The sequence below is a fragment of the Electrona antarctica genome, assembly GCF_951216825.1.
Source record: "Electrona antarctica genome assembly, chromosome: 14".
NCBI classification, from domain to species: Eukaryota; Metazoa; Chordata; class Actinopteri; order Myctophiformes; family Myctophidae; genus Electrona; species Electrona antarctica.
Window position 1 is genome coordinate 21,155,065 of NC_136795.1, and position 25,209 is coordinate 21,180,273.

General features: G+C 46.0%; 1 protein-coding gene across 1 annotated transcript; it reads right to left on the reverse strand.

The window, feature by feature from the left end:
- Positions 1-213: 213 nt before the first annotated feature.
- On the reverse strand, positions 214-24,693 carry LOC306937066 (calpain-15-like; the record flags this gene model as incomplete). Its single annotated transcript, XM_079520740.1, has 14 exons — positions 214-391; positions 1,503-1,681; positions 2,422-2,567; positions 3,185-3,408; positions 3,924-4,085; positions 7,201-7,353; positions 7,758-7,883; positions 9,918-10,141; positions 10,476-10,659; positions 11,279-11,487; positions 14,833-15,320; positions 15,599-16,014; positions 16,357-16,698; positions 24,530-24,693. 14 exons carry the CDS (start codon positions 24,691-24,693, stop codon positions 214-216), a joined length of 3,195 nt encoding a protein of 1,064 aa, XP_079376866.1.
- Positions 24,694-25,209: the final 516 nt, after the last annotated feature.

Genomic DNA, 25,209 nt, shown 5'->3' on the forward strand with positions numbered 1-25,209 from the left:
ATCGTCAAGGGATGTGCGAAACATTCTCCACCTGATGGTCCCTTCTTCAAAACAGACCCCCGCCACCCATGGTCAATTAAGGCTGGTAGTGGTCATAATGATGGTCAAAGTGGGGTCTGAGGACTCCTGGGGGGTTCCAGGAGGTCCCTAGCTTGACAGTTAGGAACCAAATGGACCCTTAACAGGTCTATAACTCTAAGAGAGCAGTGGGTGTCATAGTGGGCGAGGCTGGTGGAGCCCCGCGGTCTCTGGGCTGAGGGCGGGACAGTGTGTGGCCTTGGCGGGGCTCCAGTTCCCCAGCGAGGGCTGCAGGGCCTTGCGGTGGGCCAGCCGGTGGGTGATGGAGAAGCCTGCGTTGCCCTCCAGCTGGGACAGCACCACGAGCACCTGCCTGAAGGAGCAGCGCGCACATGCACACGCGCGCGCACACACACACACACACACACACACACACACACACACACACACACACACACACACACACACACACACACACACACACACACACACACACACACACACACACACACACAGGTAACCGAAGGTACTGTGGGGGCTTCCCTGGGAGCCTTTATTTATTTAATATACTGTATATATCGTTGCTGTCGGGCAGCAGGGTCCATATTTAATTTTATGTAAATTAACGCCTTTACTTGATCATACTACAGCATCACACAAAAGTGGATCTGCTTCTTTTGCTACTTTTGAATTTGAATCCTGAAATGTAACAGTTTTGGATGGTTTCCACCCGACAGAGATGATATAGCCTACTATATGTAAAATTATTTTATTGGAGGATTTTCTGCCATCCACATTTCGGATTTAATTTGTGCCTTTGTACCGCAACGCTGCCGCCATGTGAAAGCTTCTGACGAGAGGTAAAGAGTGCGTGCGTGTTCCAATGATACTACAGTGTGTGTAGCGAGAGTGTGTGGGGGGCGGGGGGGCAGTCAAACTCTGACTATTTAAAGTGAACGTGTATGCTGGCACTGGGAACTGGGGTTTATGCTAACAGCTAGCGGTAGAGATAGAGTTAAGTACAATTTGGATATTTATTTTTTACATTTTCAGTATTATTATATTATTATATATATAATACTATAATACTATAATACTATAATACTATAATACTTATATTATATATTATTTTCACTTCTACTCTATTACATCTCATCGCAAATATATACTTTTACTCCACTACAATTATTTGAAAACTTAGTTACTTTGAAGATTCTGATTATTATTACCAAATAAAACATACATTAACCATACATTGATCAACCCTATATACATTTTGGCCATTTGAAAATTGTCGATCTACTGTACAAGCTCACAATGCGCATTGTAGATCTGGATTTTCAAATGATATTTGAAAACTTTGAAAACGTGATACTCATTTTGAATTCCGGGCTTTTACTTGTAATGGGAGTGTTTCTACAGCACTGATACTTTTACTTTTACAAAAAATAAAAGTGAGTGCTTTTTCCAGTGCTGCAGCGTACCTGTGAAGAGGAGGGATGCTGTCGATGGTCTTGAGGCTGCAGCGGGTGGACACCACATTGAAGCTGTCGCTGCAGTCACAGGACACGTGCAGGTGGTGCCTGGGGTGGCGGTTCTCCACCATGACGATGAGCCCCGCCCAGCCGTGCGTCAGGTAGTAGCAGGTCATCCCCTCCCGGCCCTGCAGAGGGCAGCAGAGCAGCGTGTTTTGAGTTAGAAACATCAGTCAGAACGAGTGGTTCTCAAAAGTGGGGTCCGGGGGGGAAGCGGGCGCAGCGGTTCCTTGTGGTGGTTATAGGGGGTCCCCAAGAGGGGGGTTAAAGTGTTATTAATATGGAATCACAATAATGAGCAACAACTTTAACCATATGTTATACTTTGTCTGAAAATAGGCACGTTTGTTATAGTGTTTCACCTTAAGAGTTCAGACAGTACCACTTGTTACCCAGTCAGTAGTGGTCAAACAAGACCACAGGATATAAATGTCTCAATAGAAGAGCAGGGAGCACAGCGGTTCCAAAACGTTTTAGCTCAAGACCCAAGAGAAATTAAGACATTTCCCCTGGTTTAGGACACTAGTTTGGGTCGCAACCCGAGAGGAAATAATATATATTTTTAAATGTAGGAAAAAGAAATGGGATTTTTACTCGAGTTGTAACCCCCCCCAAAAAAACAAACAAACAAACAACAAACAAACAAACAAACAAACAAACAAGTGGTCCACTAATGGGTCCCAACCCACTGTTTAGGAAACTCTATAGTGCTCTATACGTAAAAAAGAACCCCAAAGTGATATGGTGTAGCGTTAACGATGATAATACAGGCCAAGGATCTAGATTCAAACAGAGGACACGCGACCAGTGACTCTTTGGCTACCAGGTGTACTCACTCAGTGAGCCAGCTGCAGTGTGTGCGTCTCACCTCGTGTCTCTCGCCCTTGGTCTCGGTCAGCTGGATGATGGCATCGGCGATGGTGGTGGTGGAGGCCGTTATCTGCTCCTCCATCACCAGGCGAGAGCTGTAGACGGCCAGCGTGTAACCCGGTGGTTCCACTTTGCACCCGCCCGCTGCACAAATATACACATGACATCAGTGACGTTGAGCCCATTGCATTTAGGTCAAAGAACCCTGTGCACGCGTAGAATAGAACAAATACCGAATCTTGAATCTGTGTGAATTGAATTTTAATCGTTTCGTGTCACAGTGTGTGTTAAGAGTGATTCTGACATATTGTTAGCAATCAAGTATGGGAACTCTTGCCAGTCTGTAAACACCATTCCACTTCACTGACACAGCTATGAGTGTGTATTCATTAACCATTTTAAACCTTGCTTGGCGTTCCTATTTAATGTCATTATAAGCTTCCGTTGGTGGCTTTCAGAAGGCATATAGTTACAGACTCTATGTAGCGGACTAAGTTGTGGAATAGTTGACTGGCTTGAGGGACCAGTGAACATATCGTCGCTGTCGGTTGGAAACCTCATATGTCCAAAGCTGTTACCTTTCAGGATTCAAATTCAAATATATCAAAAGTAGCAGATGGACAGGCTCAAAACACGTCGCTTCGTGGCGCATTTTGAGCTTGTGAATCTGCAACAGCAGCGACGTATGAGGAGGTGTCTGTGTCCTTGCCTGTGCTGTCGGTATATCCATGTTGCTGTGCCAGTGGTTAGAGTTAGCTAACCTGTGCTGTCGGCCTCCATGCTGCTGTGCCAGTGGTTGAAGGCGCAGCAGAGCACGGCGTACTCGCCCGGCTCCAGCATGACGTCGCAGCCCACAAACCTCCTGACCGAGCGCCTGCTGTGGGCCATGAGGCGGCCCAGCGTCACGCTGCCGCACCGGTCGTACCGCGCCCTGAACACCAGCACACACAGGTCCAGCAGGTGTGACTCCGCCGTGTCCCAGCGCCTGACGAGATCACGGGGAGGAGGAGGAGGAAAGGTGAACACGACGGGGATGTTACATTGTGTTATCTTACAGTGTACAGTATGTTACCTCTAATGTTACGTACAGCAGTGGTTCTCAACCTGTGGGCCCCCACATTATTTTGTTGGGGTGGGTGGTTGTCCCCAGATGACAGTGAAGTGATAATTTAAGGACTTTTAAGACCTTTTTTAATACATTTAAAAAAAATCGAGCAATGAATTGTGTTTTTTGTGTGGCAGTACTATGTTATGTACAGTATGCTATGGTATTGTATGTTTTGTTGACTCCAACTCTGACAACTAAAAGGAGTGGCGTTTGCCCAGCTTAGAGCTTAAGGCCATAGCATAGACTGGTTTGCCTTCAAGTCATCTTGTTTGACTAAGTGACCTATATACCAAACCGTAAGGCCAAAAAGCAAAGACTGCTCAGAATGTGGCCGCTTCATTTACATTCTGCTCCCACAGGTTAGACCGGTGCAGCCTGACCTCGTTGTGTACCTGCTGCCTTCCTGGAACAGAGCCAGCTCCACCGTGGTCCTCTCCAGCACCGTGAGGGACACTACCGTCACAGGGACGTTGGCTCCTCTGGGGAACAGGCCCGGCACTCGAACCTCCTGCCAGTCACAATGGATCTTACAGATATCCACCGAGTCAAAGTACCTGGAAGAGTCAAAGAGAAAAAACAAGAAAAAAGTTATATTATATCATCTTGCAGCAATTCCAAAGCAACAAAATAACTCCACAGAAATGTTATTGGCTGGGTTTCTCGAACGCATGTGGTGTAAGACTTGTAGTGCAGCACATGCGCAGTTGCTTCTCTAGGCCGCACACAGAAGCCTGTGAACATAGACATTTCGTGCATAGATGTGCCACGCAATTGTGGTATGGTAGGCCATTCTGCAATTTAATTGAATAATATTTGGACTGCTGGACAGCTGACAGTAGGCTCTCTTTACTATGTACTATGTACTATGTAAATATATATATATATACTATGTATATATATATATTTATTTGTAAGAGTAAAGAGAGCCGACTGTCAGCTATCCAGCAGTCCAAATATTATTAAATTAAATTTCAGAATGGTAGACCTGAGGCATACCATACCAGGCCTCAGGCCTCCATACTAGGCCTCAGACCTAGGCCTCAGACCTCCATACTACCATTGCGTGGCACATCTATGCACGAAATGTCTATGTTCACACTTCACAGGCTTCTGTGTGCGGCCTAGAGGAGCAACTGAGCAGAGGCAGCCAATCATGAAAAAGTGCCTCGTCACTACGGTCGTTAGTAAATGTAGTTCAGCTCTGCAAGCTGATAAAAACAAGGGTCATCAATATGTCTGTAGGCAAAGACTTGTCTGTGGCAAATTGATATTTTCTCTTCAGCAAACATAGCTGATCTACAAGCACACATGATACGTTGTGTGTGCTTGTAGATCAGCTATTTTTTGCCAAATGTTTGCCCCAGAATAGGGATGCTATTGATACAAATATAGAACCCAGGTGCAGACACAGACATGGAGACAGGAATAGAGTGCAGAAATGACAGTAATAATGGTGTTAGTGTTGGTCTAAAAATGGTGTTGAAAACCTGTAAACCACATGGATGATTTCACAGTCATCCCCGACTTCAGCTGAAAACCAAACATGGAGATAAATGTAGACCGACATGTGAAGATCAGAAGATTACTCCTTCATGTCTTGGAAATTGTTTCGTCATACAGCACAACTTACAAATGTGCACTTAATTTCTGAAGAGCGCGTTATATTTTAATTGGTTTGGGTAGTTTTATTTAGAGACAGATTTAACACATTAAATCAGAGAATTACCATCTGTGCCATTTTACATTTTGCTATATCGTCTCTGTCAGGTGGAAACCTCATATGTCCAAAACTGTGTGGATTGATGGATTAAATTTCCAAAACAGCAAAAGTAGCATATCGACAAGCTCAAAGCTTGTAGATCTGGTACTTTTGTGTGACGCTTTAGTATTACGAAAAAACACCAAACGTTTGAATATGAAGTTAAGAGGTTTCTGCCCGACAGCAACGATATTTAAGATATGTATAGCCTACGTTTTTCCAGAAAAGAAACTGTTAGGATTTAGAAGGAGTTTTTAGAATTGGCCTCAGGTCTAAATGTAGCCTGGAACTCACCTATGCTTTTTATGGCATAGGCAGCACCCGGCAGGATCCGCCGGGAGAAACTATGCGCAGCTGCGCGACATGAGACTAATTACTTAGAGCGACAGAGAGAGAGAGGAGTGTGTGTACATGTGTGCGTGTGTCAATTTAACAAAGGTGCAGACGATCAGAAATCAGCAGAGAGTGAGCGATGTTTGCGCTACTCTATACCGAATTGAAGTGGACTCGGACCCAGACTTTTTTTTCTCCCTGGAAATAAAAACGTCTTTCAGTTTCCGAGGCTAGTCTAAATGGGTAAAAACTGCAAAAAATAAATGTGTTGCAGTCACACTGCAGTGTGTTTTCCCGGTCTAAATAAAACGAAGCAGCATAAACACTGCTAGAATGAAAGGCAACCATAGATGCATGGGTTGAGAGGCCGTTCCTCGGTTCGTCTCCCATTCCCTGGTCTATGTGTTGAAGTGTCCCTGAGCAAGACAGAGAACCCTATCTGGCCCCAGGTGCTGTAGCATCCACTGCTCCTACTAGCTAGGAGGCTTAACCAGTTGAACACCAGCATCAATAGTATGGGGGAAGTAACGTTAGGCAAATTCTCAAAGAAATGTGCCAACTATTCCTGGTGGTGGGAACACAAAGTCCAGCGTGATTATCTTCTGTTGCACTGTTTAGTTTTTTGGGTTTAACATCTCACTTCACGGCCACCCTTGAGAGGTTGTGCACGCGGAAAGGTGACCTCATTTTCATCCCATGCCGCGGCTGTGGTGCTACTGTATGGAGTATGGTTACATTTAGCCAGGGGCTTGGTTGTGGACAAATTACTTTTAGTTATTACTTGGGTTCGGTGTGCTTTAATTAAAGGTAGTGTAAATGTTTTTTTTCCTTTGGTTTAAAAAGAGGACGGAGCAGGAGATCAGCCGGAGAATCAGAGCGGTATTGGAGTCACTGTACCGCACTGTTGTGATGAAAAGAGAGCTGAGCCAGAAGGCAAAGCTCTCGATCTACGGAGCAATCTTCATTCGTCAGTCCTACTCTCACCTACAGTATGAAGTGTGGGTCATGAAAGACAGAATCGGGTCACGGAGACGCGGATACAATCGGACAAAATTAGTTTTCTCAGAGGTGTGGCTGGCATCTCCCTTAGAGATAGGTTGAGAAGTTCAGTCACCCGCAGCTGTGAGAGACTCCCAGTAGAGCCACTGCTTCTTCCCTCGGAAAGGAGCCAGCTTAGGTGGTTCGGGCATCTAGTACGGATGCATCCCGAGTGTCTCCCTAGGGAGGTCCTCTATGCACGTCCCACAGGGAGGAGACCCCCCACACAGACCCTTTACATCTGTGTGGGTTTCACAAATATTGAAACCAATGAAAAGTATTGAAAACTTTTTTTTTTTTTTTTCATCTGAGTTCATCATTCTAATCAATGATGGACATAACAACTATCTCCACATTCACTGGTCAAAAAACACCTCCTAACTTCACTTGAACTGGATTTGTCAAAGTGATGATAATATAATAATGACACATGCACATAATTTCCTGAAAAGTTAATATTTTGTTAGTTGCAGCTCTAAGAGTTCCGTCCCATCAACGATGGCCATCTGACAATAACCCAGCTAACTGGCATACTGTACCTTATGAAGTCCCAGAAGTCCATCCAGAACAGGCCGTCCTCTCCACTCTGGGCACACAGTTCCCTCTTCAGGTGGAGAGGCCAGTGTGACCAGCTGTCTGACCAGGATCCCGTCCAGGAGAACCGGCCCCACGGGTTCCTCAGCTGCAGCAGCCTGAAAGAAATGATACACCTAAGCAGCTATTGTATTGTACTTTTATAGAAATAAATAATTTCATGCAAGAAAGCCCAGAAGAACTGAAGAGGTGACGGAGTATGACTCCTTAGTGTCTAAGGAGATGTTTATCTGTCTCAGGCTTAGACAGTTACTTAAGTTCTTACATTCTCAACAATACTGCAAGTGCTCAAGTGCAAAGTGTGTGTGTTTTTTTTACACATAATCTTCTCTTCTGGGGGTCCCTAGCACAAAACATTTTCAGATGTGGGATCCACTGCTAAATACATCAATGTGGGTATCCTTGACATTAACAAGTTTAATTAAGCTCACCCGGGAGAACATGAAAGCCCCCGTCCCCATACATCCATGACACCCCCCCCCCCCCCCCCCCCCCCGCTCACCTGTGGCTGTCCATGTCTCTCACGTCAAGAACAGAGTAGGCGTGTCGCGGACGCAGGCCTAGTGACTCATACTCGCCGTCGTCAACCTTCATGTTCCCGCCTCCGCACGACGCCCCCATCAGGAACCTAGAGCAGCAAGAAAGGTCAACTACAAGGTTATAGGAGTCCTTTAGTGAGGCACAGTGTAACATAGAGGTTCTCAAACATTTTCATGTCAAGGACCCCCCCAAATGAATTAAGGAATATTACACGAGAGGGTGTGTGTTATCGTGATTATCAGCACGGCGCATTTTTTTATATTTTGATTAGGTGTGCTGCTCGTTTGAAGCAGTGTTCTGTTATTCTGGCTTGAAGCACGGGTAGCTATTTCAACCAATCAGATTGCTTCGTCAGAACTACCTTTTGTATAATATCTCTGCTGTCGGGAAGAAACCACCTAACTACAAATTTTTCATTTTTCAGGAATTGAAGAGAACCTTATATTTTTAAAACAAATCAAAGTTGGTGTTGTGACTTTATATATTGTCAATTACTTGCATGATAGGGCGAGAGGTGGTGGAGTTATCTGCTTTATCAGACAATTTGAGGGTCCAATGGAGTTAAGAGGTTTTTTCCGTAGCGCTTTTTACTACTTTTCATTGGTTCAATATTTTTTTAACCAACACACAGATGTAAATCAAAAACCTCATAAATGGAGTTAGGTGGTTTCCTCCCGACAGCAACGATATGTATTTGTCAATGTGTTAAACTGACTTTGACAGTATACTACCTAATTTAGCTGGGGACCCCCTTGAACCCCCTCAAGGACCCCTGAGGGTCCCCAGACCCGCTTTGAGAACCACTGTGTGGTAACAATTCAAAGTCCCTCAGGCATCCCACCACACACACACACACACACACACACACACACACACACACACACACACACACACACACACACACACACACACACACACACACACACACACACACACACACACACACACACACACACACACACACACACACACACACACACACACACACACACACACACACACACACACACACACACAGGAAGAATGCTTCTCTCATACCAGTAATGATGTAACCCAACTTTACATCAACATGTCATGATGCAAAGTGGAACTGCAGTGCCGCACATCAAAGGAACACGTTGCATTATTTATGAGACGGGTTAAAAACATAAAAGAGGGTGAATTTTGTCACACAGTGTAAACCGCATGAACCCTAGCATCCCTATTCTGGGCACACGATGTTCCGTGAGCTATTTTCGGTGGATGGATTTAGTGTAGAGGGAAAAAAATAAGGGGTCAAGAAAGTACAGAGCCACCCGTGGGACCCCGTCGATGAATTCTACATGGTTTAAGTGGTTAATATAAAGCTGCAATCTGGAATCTTATTTTCATATAAAATTATGCATATAGCGTCTTTATACAAAGCACTTATGCAATCAACCACAACCAGGAGCAGTTGTGTCTTGCTGAAGGACACTTTGACACAGGCACAAGCAGGCTAGCTATAAACCCGGTTTAAAGCTTTTCCAGTCGGGAGTTTTTTTAATACAATACAGAAAGGCAAGGATTGAGGAGCTGATCGTCCCCTCAGAGATATCTAGCACTTTGATAGGACCGAGTCCCGTGCAGCGAGCAGAGGTGGAGGTCACAGGCGGTGAGTAGACAGAAATGGTGTGAGACGGATCATAATAAAACTTTGATAGCCTGGTTAAACATTCCAAAAAGTGGAAGAGCCCATCCGAGTCTGCGCTCAGGGCCCTGTGATTGACAGACACTGATTGGCTTTTCCACGTTTTGGTTTCTACAAAGCGTACCATGCAGCGCTTGGGCCAGAAGACACATGATGATGTGAATTCAGGTGACAATGTATACAATTCTTAAATATATATTAAAAAATAATAAATATATAACCTTTGAAAAATATATTTTTTAAATGTAGGAAAAGAAAATTGGATTTTTACTCGAGTTGTGACCCATAAAAATTGGTCCGTGACCCACAAATGGGCCATGAATCGATTCAGGCGCGTTCATGGAGGTTAGCAGTAGCACTTCCGCATTTTGGGAACCACATTTTGGTCCGCCCTCTAGTTTATAACTCTATGGTCCCGACTCACTGTTTGGGAAAGAGTGTTTTAACACACACCCTGCTTCTTTGGAGCTGAGCATCTTGGCCCAGATGAGGTCGGTGTCGATGGGCTCTTCACGGGGGTTGGTGGTGCTGACCTGCAGGGCCAGGGACTCACAGGGGGCCCCGGTCAGCGTGGCCAGGCCCTCGATGGCGCGCCCAGCCTGCAGGGCGAAGTAGGAGCCGTGCAGCTTGGCCAGCGCCTTCTCTATCAACGCCACCCACAGCTGTCTCCTCTGGGACTACACAGGCGCACCGTCAACACAGACAGAGAGAGGGGACACATTTCACCACATTAGAAAGAGCACTTAGACCATTTTCAACCGCATCTTCATATAATTGATCTTCACCTTGACTTTATGTAGTTACTGTACTGCACATACATCATGGTCACACCATGATCAAAAGATAAAGATAAAACACAAAAAAGCCAGTGTAAAATTACACTCTCAAGAGTTAAAGATCTATATGGGTCTATTTGGTTTTAGTTATCATATCTTAGTTTTAGTTTTCGTCTGTGAAAAAAGGGTAGTCGGCGGACATTTTCTGTCCCAGTTTTAGTGTGGTCTGTCACACCTGAGAGAAGAGCAGATGTCCGTTCTGGTCACAGGGCAGCATGTCGTCCACCAGCACCGTGGTCCAGGAGCCGTCCTTACACAGACGGACCTGGTACGCCCCCTCTGGACACAGCTGGCGCGTCACCATCACCCGCTCCACCAGCTCGGGACGCTCGGCCAGGACCGCCAACGCACTCAGGAACCTGCTCTCCATCCAACACATTCACATATATAAGAGCCTGCGGTAGTGTTGATTTTGACAGCAAATTTTTATTTAGTTTTAGTCATAGTCTTTTGAATACATTTTAATTTTGTTTTAGTCACATTGTTTTCAACTGAAATGTTTTAGTGTTAGTCTAGTTTTAGTCGACTGAATATCACATAGAATTTAGTCGACTAAATCTACAGTTGATTTAGTCGACTAAAATGTATTTTGGCAGGCCTTGATGGCGTCGTAATGGCTGACTTGGTTGCATGCTGAAAATAGCAGATCTACAACTGCGACGTGTGAGCTTGTAGATCAGATTTTCAGCATGCAACCAATCATAAAATCACTTGTCTTTTAGTTGTACTGGATCTCTTCTCCACTAGTCGTCTCTCCCTAACATTGTAGTCTAATGTGAGCTCTAGCTGCAGTGGACTCAGGATGGACAACATCTTTCACCTGTAACACTCCTTCTGGGATATATAATAGCATGAGATTAAGGTAAGAAAAAGCCTAATCCGGAATTCTCCTTTAATATTCACATTCCTTGAGGATCACAGTTTAAAACCTTTCTGTTGCATTCTGTACAGTAGTTATAATCAGTGATCTGGGCTCACCAGCAATTACCCAGAAGTCCCTGCAAGATGTCAGACGGGCGAAGCGTGCGGAACACGGACCACCTCACGGCGCGGTCTCTCACGTTGCAGTTGTTTATCTCTTGGGGGCGGAGCCACTTTTTGACGCGCTGCTGTACCCCGTCGTCGTCAGGGAAGCCCACCGACTTGGGTCCGGGAGGAAAGCTGTCGTCCACGAACGTCACCGCGTTCTGGGAGAATCCCAAATAAATGCAGTGGATTTGTTTATTCACACGGGAGGACGGTCACAGCAGCACACACAAAAGACCGAAAGAAACAGTGAACGTATGCAAAGAGAAAACAGTAAATATCATCAGGATTCAGATTCTAAAATGGCAAAAATAGCAGATCTACACGCTTCACATTCACGCTGCGTTTCGATTTGTGTTTCAAGCTTGTTGAACTGCTACTTTTGATGCTTTTGTGTGATGCTGTAGTATGATCAAGTAGGAGTAGAGAGAGTTTATGGAAAAACACAAGTTATAATATGGAGATAAGGTTTCTGCCCGACAGTAACGATATGATGAGACCACCCAATACAACGGATACTACACAATGGAAATTCAGTGCAAAATTAACTACGGCACGTCATGTTTATGTTAGTTTGATATTAAAGACATACTGTGCGGCTATTTCAATTAAACAAAAGTTACTTTAATATTTTCTTATATAATCTTTCACTTGCGTGTTTTGAACAATAACCACTCCACATAAATGTGTTTTTGTTTTGACAGCTTTTCTAAACAACGACATGTTTTGTTTAGAACTGCAACCTTGTGATCAAGAAAGATCTTCTTCAGGCATGCATTCCTCGAAAAGAATTAAATGAATCGAATCAAATCAAAATAAACAGAACACAAGCACTATGTACAGTACATCTTATGTGTTATGTTCATCCTATTTCGTCCTGCACCTGGACACTTTAAGTGGATGTAAATGCACTAGGCCAATGGTTCTTAAACCTTTACATTTCAAGGTCCACCCCTAACTCTGACAGTATACAAATGGAACCAAATGGACCCGTTATGGAACCAAATAGACCCGTTAGTCCATTAGTATACTGTCAGAGTTACAGACTTGTAAGGGTCAATTTAGACCCCCCTAAAGGAACCCTGAGAGTCCCTGGAATCCACTTTGGGAAACCCTGCACTAGGCCTATAGCGTCTCTCTTCTATACACCGACCTCCCTGCAGAAGAAACCCTGCACTAGGCCTATAGCGTCTCTCCTCTATGTACCGACCTCCCTGCTCTAGGCCTATAGCGTCTCTCTTCTATGTACCGACCTCCCTGCTCTAGGCCTATAGCGCCTCTCCTCTATGTACCGACCTCCCTGCTCTAGGCCTATAGCGCCTCTCCTCTATGTACCGACCTCCCTGCACTAGGCCTATAGTGTCTCTCCTCTATGTACCGACCTCCCTGTACTAGGCCTATAGTGTCTCTCCTCTATGTACCGACCTCCCTGCACTAGGCCTATAGTGTCTCTCCTCTATGTACCGACCTCCCTGTACTAGGCCTATAGTGTCTCTCCTCTATGTACCGACCTCCCTGTACTAGGCCTATAGTGTCTCTCCTCTATGTACCGACCTCCCTGCACTAGGCCTATAGCGTCTCTCCTCTATGTACCGACCTCCCTGCACTAGGCCTATAGTGTCTCTCCTCTATGTACCGACCTCCCTGCACTAGGCCTATAGCGTCTCTCTTCTATGTACCGACCTCCCTGCACTAGGCCTATAGCACCTCTCCTCTATGTACCGACCTCCCTGCTCTAGGCCTATAGCGTCTCTCCTCTATGTACCGACCTCCCTGCACTAGGCCTATAGCGTCTCTCTTCTATGTACCGACCTCCCTGCACTAGGCCTATAGTGTCTCTCTTCTATGTACCGGCCTCCCTGCACTAGGCCTATAGCGTCTCTCTTCTATACCGACCTCCCTGCACTAGGCCTATAGCGTCTCTCTTCTATGTACCGGCCTCCCTGCACTAGGCCTATAGCGTCTCTCTTCTATGTACCGACCTCCCTGCACTAGGCCTATAGCGTCTCTCCTCTATGTACCGACCTCCCTGCACTAGGCCTATAGCGTCTCTCCTCTATGTACCGACCTCCCTGCACAAGGCCTATAGTGTCTCTCTTCTATACCGACCTCCCTGTACTAGGCCTATAGCGTCTCTCTTCTATACCGACCTCGATGCTATAGGTCTATAGCGTCTCTATATGTACCGACCTCCCTGCACTAGGCCTATAGCGTCTCTCTTCTATGTACCGAGTACCGACCTCCCTGCAGTAGGCCTATAGCGTCTCTCCTCTATGTACCGACCTCCCTGCACTAGGCCTATAGCGTCTCTCCTCTATGTACCGACCTCCCTGCACTAGGCCTATAGCGTCTCTCCTCTATGTACCGACCTCCCTGCACTAGGCCTATAGCGTCTCTCTATGTACCGACCTCCCTGCACTAGGCCTATAGCGTCTCTCTATGTACCGACCTCCCTGCACTAGGCCTATAGCGTCTCTCCTCTATGTACCGACCTCCCTGCACTAGGCCTATAGCGTCTCTCCTCTATGTACCGACCTCCCTGCACTAGGCCTATAGCGTCTCTCTATGTACCGACCTCCCTGCACTAGGCCTATAGCGTCTCTCTATGTACCGACCTCCCTGCACTAGGCCTATAGCGTCTCTCTATGTACCGACCTCCCTGTACTAGGCCTATAGCGTCTCTCCTCTATGTACCGACCTCCCTGCACTAGGCCTATAGCGTCTCTCCTCTATGTACCGACCTCCCTGCTCTAGGCCTATAGCGTCTCTCTTCTATGTACCGCCCTCCCTGCACTAGGCCTATAGCGTCTCTCTTCTATACCGACCTCCCTGCACTAGGCCTATAGCGTCTCTCTTCTATACCGACCTCCCTGCACTAGGCCTATAGTGTCTCTCTTCTATGTACCGAGTACCGACCTCCCTGCAGTAGGCCTATAGCGTCTCTCTTCTATGTACCGACCTCCCTGCACTAGGCCTATAGCGTCTCTCTTCTATACCGACCTCCCTGCACTAGGCCTGTAGCGTCTCTCTTCTATACCGACCTCCCTGCACTAGGCCTGTAGCGTCTCTCTTCTATACCGACCTCCCTGCACTAGGCCTATAGTGTCTCTCTTCTATGTACCGACCTCCCTGCACTAGGCCTATAGCGTCTCTCTTCTATACCGACCTCCCTGCACTAGGCCTATAGCGTCTCTCTTCTATGTACCGACCTCCCTGCACTAGGCCTATAGCGTCTCTCTTCTATGTACCGACCTCCCTGCACTAGGCCTATAGCGTCTCTCTTCTATGTACCGACCTCCCTGCACTAGGCCTGTAGCGTCTCTCTTCTATGTACCGACCTCCCTGCACTAGGCCTATAGTGTCTCTCTTCTATACCGACCTCCCTGCACTAGGCCTGTAGCGTCTCTCTTCTATACCGACCTCCCTGCAGTAGGCCTATAGCGTCTCTCCTCTATGTACCGACCTCCCTGCACTAGGCCTGTAGCGTCTCTCTTCTATGTACAGACCTCCCTGCAGAAGCTGACGATGTTCTCCCACAGTTCCTTGGCCTCTCCCTCGTCGTTCTGCCGCCGCGCCTCCACCAGCATGCTCTCCTTCCTCCTGAGCCCCGCGGCGGGCGCCAGTCGTGCGCGGTACCGCTGTGGCGTGTGGCAGGCCACGCAGTGCTTGGCCCGGACGCCGTTGATGAGCGTGCACGCCGGGCACGCCCACTGCTGCTCCGCTCTCCGGCGATGGGCGCCCGCGGCCACCGCGCCGACACCGGCATGGGGCGGGAACGGCCTCGATGTCTCCGACGGCGGCGTCGAGGGCGACATCTCTTCTTTGAGGATGCTGAGCCTCCTGCCGGCGGGCGCAGCGTCCTGCTGGGGGGTGGGGATATCTGAGTCGGCGGTGGTGGTCGGCGACGGGGGCGGGTTGGAATTATGCGATTGGTTGAGACAAGCCGGCGGAGGCGGGACCTCTCTGCGGCTGCAAGGGACCGGGTTATTCTGTCCTGTGAGAATCAGAATCAACTTTAGGTGTAAAGAAGTGGTGGATAATTATGTTTTGTGCAAGGTCAATCATTTGTAGTTTTCAGGGAAAAAAGGGGGACAGAGAGTGAGAGCAAGGAGAAACAATAGGAAAGAAACAGGTCAAAAGCAACTATGTTTGAGTTTAGACACAATTAGTAGCAGGTATGTTCATGATTTTAAACATGACGTGCAATTAGTAGCAAGTATGCTCATGACGGTTAGACATGACGTGCAGAAAGCAGCAGGTACTGTACTGTACCTGCTATGGAGGGCAGGCTAAGGGCAGAGGGGGCGGGCTGGGCGGACGGAGGGTCCGTCGGTAAGGTCTCCCCTACAGCGGAGATGGACAGGGACAGCGCCCCCGCCGGGCAGTCCTTCTGCCGCATCGTCATCAGCGATTCCGTCAACGCTTGACTCTTGACCTCCGGCACGAGCAGGGCCTCAGGGGGGATCAGGGGGAGGGAGAGCTTGCGGGGGCCGCCACACGCCGAGCAGGACATGGAGATGGGCGTGTTCCGCAGCGTGCACCGTTGACAGTCCCACGCCGGGGTCTGGTGGTCCGCGGCCCCGCCCTCCGACTTGCGTCTCTCCTGGCTCTGCTGCCCCCCGCCTGGCGGGAGGTGGGACTGCAGCTTCAGCGGGCTGGAGCAGCTGATGGAGCGCCGGGGACTAGGCCTGTCACCGTTCACAAACAATTAACCTAACAATTAATTGTGTTTTTACGATGTTGGAACATTGAAAAGTTATGAATAAAAAAATACATTTCTTGTTTGGTCTTTTAGGCTTCATAATCACAGGGCATTAATGACAAATAACTACTATACAAAGAAATGACTGAATTAATTTAATTATTTATTATTATTTATCAATTATTATGATTGAATTATATTATACAAATAAGTGAAAATAGCTTGTAGATCAGCTATTTCTGCTATTTTCGATTACGACGATAATGCTAAAAATAATTGCGCTTATCTCAAATAATAATCACAGCGATGTACAGTAATAATGGCCTACCGCGGACGCGGTTGGTCGCCCTGCGGGGGGGTCTCTTCCCACCGGGGGGGCGTAGCGGCCCCGGCATAGCCGCAGATGGAGCAGGCCGTGCTGCTGGGGGAGTTGGCCAGCGTGCAGCGTGGGCACGGCCAGCGGCGCCGCTCCTCCCCCTCCTCCTCCCCCTCCCCCTCCACCCTGCCAGCACCGCTGGCGCTCCGGGGGCGGTGCCACGTCCAGCGGGGCGGCCTCTGGCGCGGCGCCTCGCAGATGGAGCAGCGGGGCGCGCCGGCGGCGTTCAGGAACGTGCAGCAGACGCACGACCACTGGTTGGCGCTCCGCATCGGCACGGACCCCGACGAGAAGCTGTGGGAGAGAGAGAGAGAGAGAGTCTTACTTGGTTTCATTTAATTGTTTTGAATTTCTTTTGTCAACTTATACTCAAAATACACTTGAAAATAAATAAATGTACACATAAATAATTGATTTAGCACAGTTATAATTCATGTGTGACAAAAAAGAAAAGAAAATATGTTCGTTGAAGCCGTAGCTTGTTAGTTGTTACACATAAGCTTGTTACATAAATCATCTCCCTTTCTGTTTACAGTTACACAGTCAAAGAAAACACGCACAGACAGACAGACAAAAGAGATGTAACATCTCACAAACGTGGTTTCAACCACTAACAACATTGCTGAAAGACACTATTAAACTTTGTTTTAACATTTCCAAAATCACACTTTTGATGACATTCGCAAAAAGAGGGAGGCCAGGTAAAAAAAAGAAGCCAGGGAAGATAAAAGTGGGACACATCAGCATGTCACGGTGCTTATTACTGTAGCCAGTGGCAGCTCAAAGACCGTAACCCATTAAGACTAAGACCTGAAGCCCATTCTACCAAATCCTTTCTAAATCAGTCGTTCTAAAAGACATTGTTTCAAGGACTCTCAAAACTTCCTGTCTGGAATTCAAAATGTACTTGAGTAAAAGTACAAAAGTATCGACATCAAAATGTACTTAAAGTACAAAAAGTAAAAGTACTCATTATGCAGAATGTCCCATTTCAAGTTGTCAAATGTATACAAATCTTTTGAAAATAGCAGATCTACAAGCTTGCAATGTGTCACATTGCGACACATTGCGAGCTTGTATAAGGGCTATTTTCAAGTGGCCCGGAATGTATAGGGCTGAAGAGTATGTTCAGTAATAAATATACAAAGTAAGTTTACTTAACTTGAGTAAATGTACTTAGTTACTTTACACCACTGGAAACACTGGCCACACAAAAATTTATTATTTACCCCTTTCATGCACTATACTGTATATGCTGGATGTTACTGTCATACTAAATATAGCCTGTACTGTATGTAGTGTATTGTAATCAGATTGCATAGAAAGAACCATATAATGTGTCCAGACCAACTGACCTGATGACCTGTGGTGTGTGTCCGTGCACGTGTACTGTATGTACATTTGCCTGCGTGCACGTGTGTGTGTGTGTGTACCACCAGCTATTACACTCATGAAGGTCAGATGACCGAACAAGGTCAATTTGTGTGTGTGTGTGTGTGTGTGTGTGTGTGTGTGTGTGTGTGTGTGTGTGTGTGTGTGTGTGTGTGTGTGTGTGTGTGTGTGCGTGCCCACGTGTGGGTGAGTTGCAGTTGGCAACTCAAGCAGTCTCTACTAGCAAGGGCTGGAAGGGGCTGGCATGAAGCCGTTCTCATCATCAGCACCTTGAACCTTCCGAGCTAGTTTACTGCAGTCAGTCGGTGCAAGCCTCCCCAACCAGACCAGGTGTTCCTTTGACGCAGAAGGGCTGAGCTATTTTATTCCAGCGCTATCATGGAACAACCTGCCTGGATGGATGCCGCTTGCATTGGCATGGCACTTTTGTCTGAACGGCGGACATAAAGACATATTCCATAACGACGGTTGCTATGGAAACGTTTTTATGTTCGGGCTTCCTTCCAAGCACCAGTCAGGAAATCAATGCCATTTTAATTAACGAAGCATGCTTGCAAAGTGTCTGTCACTCACATCACTGACATCATTTCCTCCTGTCATCTCTCAGCATTTCAAATGAACCACTTAAGCCCACTGTATATCGCTGCTGTAGGGCAGAAACCTCTACCATATTTTAACTATTTATTATTATTATTATTATTATTATTATTATTTTGTGATCATATTAGAGTTAGGGGTGTGCTGAAATATCGATATGGCGATATATATCGATACGTCCTCCCGTGATAAATAATCGATATTGATTATGAAAATATCGATATCGAAAAAGAAATTTTTAAATGTTCATAATGAAGTGATGAACAACATGTTTAGAAAAGGAGGAAATGACAGCTAAAATAAAGCAAATCCCACTCAGATTCCACAGCAACCAGAAGTACTGAATTACTGGATGGTGATTTGTCCAAAGTCTCCAAACAGCTTTGTGGGAATACAAAATGCTGCATTTTTTCAGTTCCAAGTATTTTGTAGTTGCAGATATCGTGATATATCGTTGATGAAATTTCATACAATATATCGATATATCGCAAATATCGCAATATATCGAATATCGTGATATTATCGTTATCGAGGACCTAATATTGCGATATATATCGTATCGTGAGGAACCCATATCGCCCCACCCCTAATTAGAGTGTCCTAAAGTAACAGTTTTGGACATGAGGTTTCCACCCCACAGAGACGATATAAGACTTTCTATGCTTCTCGGCTCTCACAGCTCGTAGCCACGATGCAATAACTTGTTTACTTTACCAACGTTTCTTCTTCAGGGTATTAAAAAGGAGTGTGACCATAATTCAGAGTATAAAAATTGACAAATGTGGTTCCATTGTACTGCTTGCTTCAATAAATACCTTGATGACAAGCAAGCTGCTTGCATCTGCAATGTGTCGCAAGGACCGAGGGCACTACAGTATGTGTGCCTGTGTGTTGTGTTGGTCACTGTGCATACAGTATTTGTCTATGTCTCTCTGAGTAATTGTAAAACTGCTATCAAAAGAACAAGCACGAAGCTTGTAACTATTTTCTATTTCGATAGGTCACTGGAGACCGGAAAGCAGAGACAGAGAGTATAGAGAAGGACATGATGCAGTGAATGGTCTGTTCAAACCAGTGACTCACTGTCAGACATTAGAGCCTATGTGGTACAGTACATGCTCTAACCACTTGGTTATCAGGTCGCCCAGGAGCTTGTAACTCTAAACTACAGGTAGAGGTGATGACGTCACCAGTCCACAAACACTCTTGGCCCACCTTTGTCTGGCAGAGATACAGTAATGATTGGAGAACTGAGTCCTCTATGACAATCTCCCCTTTTTTTTGCTGACACAGGACGGATTGCTTGTACCAGACTATAAAGAATACACTTAAAGGCAGTGAGGAAATGATCAGGGATTCCCCAGTGGTATTAGGTTTCCTGTCAGTGAGTAACCCGACTCCTGCATGGCACCAGAGCAGTAAAAAGGGCAGAGGCAGCAGAAAAGACCCACAGTATATCACAGGATACAGGATAAAGTATTAGAGAGAGATGCTGTTGTGTGTTTGACACTAGTGATATTGCACGCCCACGCAAGGAATTAATGTCAATACCGGTGTTGAATCAAATCAAAATTATCTTACATGTGTACTCAGTACAAGTAAAAACATTAAGAATAATAACTATAAATATGTCATTAATAAATCATTGTAACTCCAGTGGATGGCAGCTAGTCCGCACCACAAATATTTGATTGATTGATGGAACATTTTATTCAGTTTGTAGAATGGGTACAGTTCAACGAAAGTACAGGTCAATACAAAATCTGTTACGAGGATAAACCAGAAAAAACACTAAGACTTATTTACATCAGGGTCCTCCATTTTCAATTCATCAGAACATTTAAAGAAGTATGCAAATATAAACTTTATAAAAACAAAATCACACCCGTGTAAAGTGAGTGGTGTAACTCTGTGTGGGGGTCCCCGGGGGGTCCCTGGGACATCCAGACCCCCAGAAATGCAGCCAGGGGGCCGGGCCGTTTCTGGCAAGCCGCCCCGCGTCCGAAACGGTCGAGAAATTACAGAGTTACCATGTGGGGGTCCCCCAGGGGTCCCCGGAACATCCAGACCACCAGGAACGTGCCCAGGGGGCTGGCCTGGTTCCGGTGAGCTGCCCCGCATCCGAAACGGTTAGCGTGTCCCCAGGGGTCCCTGGGGGGTCCTTGGAACATCCAGACCCCCGGCCCCAGGAATGAGGCCAGGGGGCTGGCCCGGTTCCGGCGAGCGCCCTGCATCTGAAACGGTCGAGAAATGTTACCAACCCAGCTATTTTCGTGCTTAGACAGACAGACCCATGAAACCAGGGACCCAGGGACACACATAGCTGTGTAATAGAAAAACGTAATTTAACATCAACGTCAGTGGTGAACAATATCGCTGAGATCACAATCAGAGTTTTTTTTTTATCCCAGGATTTTGTAACCCATTTTTCACCCCTGTGTCAATTATCTAATTGAAAAAGTTAGAATATGGAGATAAGAGGTTTCTGCCCAACAGCAACCTAGAGGGATACATCCTCATGCGCTGCTAAAGTCCAAAATGATTGATCTCCTCCATTCAGACTCGTTACCCCGTCAATGCACCTGTAGTGTACAGGATGCTCTCTCTCTATCTGAATGAGCTATGAAATGCAGCAGATGTTTGTCAAAACGCAGCTGGCCCTGCTTCCTCTTCAAACGGGACTCAAACTGAGAGATGCCTACACTGTTAAAATCCTTTGCTAATTGCCGTCCCTATTTTGGCAAGTTATTATAGGCAGAAAACGTTCTCAAAAATAGCCTCGGCCTATATGCTATAATTTATACTCCATCATACGCCGGTGTCATGCTGCAAAAGAAATGTAGATATACAAGCTCACACCGTGTCTCCATGAGACACATTGTGAGCTTGCACATGGTCTATTTTTTTGCCATGCAACACCTTTGTACTACAGAGTACAGATTGGAGTTGGTGTTAAAATCAGTGAGGGTTTGAGAGGGACAGACAGACAACTTCTGCAGAAGCAGTCAAGCGATGCCTGGCTCAACGGAACTGGGGATATTTGATGTGACGTTGTGAACTGCATGGGCGGTGTTGAAGGATATCGTTGATATTGGACAGAAACTTTATGTGTTTTTTTTTTTTTTTGTAATTTAACGCTATAATTTATCAAAAAGTTTTGGACATGAGGTTTCCACCCGACAGAGACGTTATGCTGAGTTGGCACATTGAATGGGACAAGTTTATTGCTGGGGGACACTCTGGGAGACGGGGATGTCCCTACTAGGAACACATGTTGGGCCAGAAATAGATCGTTACATGCAAATTAATTACAAAATCTGAATCCATTCCTGCTACCTGGCTCGCAATGATTGTAATCACACAGACAGAGACACAGACATCTTTTGGGCACTCTCCCATCAGGATGATAAATATTATTATTCATTAAAAGTTAGACTAAATGTAAAACTAAAAGAGGGAACATGATGTGAAAATGTATAGAACGGGTATTTTTAGGAACATCTTTGATTTTCTTTGGAAAATGTTAGGATGTTCTGGGGAAATGTTTGAAATTATTTTTGAAGGCCCGGATGGCTGGCGTAGAGTAGATGTCCGGGCACCTATAGGCTGCTAATCCAGCCTGACATCATGTTGTGGGTTCAAATCCCGATACCAACGACCTTTGCTGCGTGTCACTCCCCATCTCTCTCCCCCCCATTTCCTGTCAGCTTACTGTACACTATCAAATAAAGGCAGAAAAAGCCCAAAAATAAAATTATTATTATTATTATTATTTTTTCTTGTTTATCAAGAGGTCCAAGCATACAAGATGTCACTACAGAAGTACAACTACAGTATCATCTGTCTGCTGCTTGTTAGAACATGGTGTCTTCATCTATTCCTAGATTCATATCCCATATCCATCAATTTTTGTATCAGTTATTACTCACATATCTTGCAGTCAAGTAATGTGGCGTGTACAAAGGTATTATATTCTCTTCTAACAAACTCCAGATCATGTTGTGTGATACTGTCTTGGTGTCGTCTTGTTCTTTTCAGAGCTCGCTGCTTAATTGCTTATAGCAGTGGTTCTCAAAGTGGGGTCTGAGGCATCAAATAGCATCAAAAAGTTTAATCATTGTAACCCTAAATAAAGGGGCGCCCACTGGTCAAGTGGTCCAGGCTTTTGCTACATATAGGCTTTGGCCTGACAGCATGTCGCGTGTTTGAGTCCCGTTTAGGACGACCTTTGCTGCATGTCTCTCTCCTTCTCTCTCTCCCTCTTTCCTGTCCATATTCACTTGATACTATCAATAAAGGCAGAAAAGCCACAAACAAATCAAAATCAAAACAATTGATAACCACTGGCTGACCAAGGAATAAAGCCAGATTTATATTTAGTTGAGCCCTAGGGTTGCACACCAAAGATAGCAGATCTACAACTCACAACGCATTGCAGCACAAACAAACACAATGCACTTGACTGCACTTTAAAATACAACATTCAGTGGTAGAAAATGCACCAAAGTAGCAAAAATATATACCACCACCACCCTAACCTCCCAACCACACATAAACAGAAAGCATTTATTAACCCACAACATCCACATGACTCCCCCCAACGCACGTATGTAACAACTAACACATATCACACACACACACACACACACACACACACACACACACACACACACACACACACACACACACACACACACACACACACACACACACACACACACACACACACACACACACACACACACACACACACACACACACACACACACACACACACACACACACACACACTCTCTCTCTCTCGCATTCTGCAGAGTACCATAGAATTGACTGTGATATTCTGCTGCATCCCAATACAGTAGCTTGCCGAAAGGTTGGAGAATCGTGATTGTGACTGAGAGTGAAAAGGTCCCAGTAAGGCACAGAAAGGCAGTGAATGGCCTCCACTCACCACCCCCCAACACCACTGAAGTGTCCTTGAGCAAGGCATTGAACTGCTGATCAATGGCCACTGTGGTTGTACTGAGTCCCCAGGTTGTCTGCTCCCCATTGTGTGTGTGTGTGTGTGTGTGTGTGTGTGTGTGTGTGTGTGTGTGTGTGTGTGTGTGTGTGTATGTGTGTGTGTGTGTGTGTGTGTGTGTGTGTGTGTGTGTGAGTAAGTGTGCAGGGCGTTGCTGAATAAGAGCACTCGTGCTCAGCACACCATTATCTGCCCTGGGTAAATAAAGGTTAGGAAAAACAACAACACGCAGACTCATACACGTAAGCACACACTCTAAACATCAAAGGCCTGGCAGAACAGAAAGGTCTTAAGACCGATTTTAAACGAGGACACCGTTTCCACAGATGTCATTACCGGTATGTCATTTGTTCCAAAGAGCAAGTCCACACTGACCAAAGGCCCCCTCACCAGATGTGACTTTAGGTTAGGCTAGGAGGCTTGTCACAATCGTCTAATCGCAATTACTTGAGATAATCACAATTATGTATTTCATTTGCATAATCGTCATAATCGTTTCCATGTTGAAAAATGTCCATACATTTTCAAATATAAGAAAGAGCAGAAATAGCAGATCTACAAGGTTAAACTTTTGATTATGCAAACCGAAATTATTTTGTATTTGTATCAATATGTTCCAATGTCCAATGCCAAAAACACAATTAAATTGTTTAACGCAAAACGTCAAGTAAAATGTGTAATTGTGACATATATGTGTTGATGTGAACATAGGTTAGTATTTGGGAGCTAGACCAGTGATTCTAACCTTATATTTAATTCATGGGCCCCCAGTTTGTTTGGCTTCAGTGTCCCTTCCTGCACAGGAGTAGCCTGGCGTGGCCAGACTAATATCACTGCGTAGGGATTCTTTTTTTCCTGTGGCAGGTTGGTTGGTTTCCAGGATAGCACAGGAGGAGACCCGTGTTCGAATCCCGGGAGTTACATTGGTGCCACAACTCAAAGTTAAAGGGGGGGTGCCTGAATTCCAAAAAGACCTAATATCACCTCTGGCCAAGGGGGATTCCCTCCTAGGCTAGTGGTTAATATGTTTGGCTTTTTAGCATCCCTTCCCGCATGGGAGATCCGGGTTGAAACTGTGGGCGTTACACAAAGCACGCATGCATGCTTTTACTGTACCTTCGCTCTCTGTGCCTGATGGGGGGTCGGGCCAGCTGTCGGGGTATGAAGGTACTCTGGCTGCTCCTCAGACATCCCATGAGGGGCGAGGGCGGGTGCGCAGGGCCGCGGGGCGCCGGCTCCAACTCCGCCTCATCCACCAGGGAGGAAGTGGAGCTTCCCATGGTGCCGATGGCTCGACGTGAGTACGCGGGGCCTCAAAAGGCTGCGCGAGAGAGAGGGAGAGTTACATTGAGGTGAGTTGGCACTGACACCGGTAGGGGTATCGGATTCTGAAACAGGGTGTCCGACTGTCCGTGCACGATACAATCATCAGTGTTCATTTTACCAAATGATCCAATTTGGTTCCATGTGTATGCCCTCTACAAATATAAGTTTAAATTTTAAGTGTGTAGTGAAATTACGTTCCAAGATCCCAGTCAGAAATCAAATGCTAAATTATGATTCTACTACTTTCACCACATCTCTCAATTAGTAAGTAAAAGAGCCAATGCCTCCTGAGCCATGATGTGGCCCATAAGGTCAGGTGCCTATCTCCTGTTTCTGTAGCGTGAGGCGGCTTGATGTATAAAGTTCATCCCTCGGCCATGATGTGCACCGTCCGTTGGACATGATGGTAGTATGTCACAGGGACCTAATCCATCCACTGATACTGAGCACCAAGCAGGGAGGCATTTAGG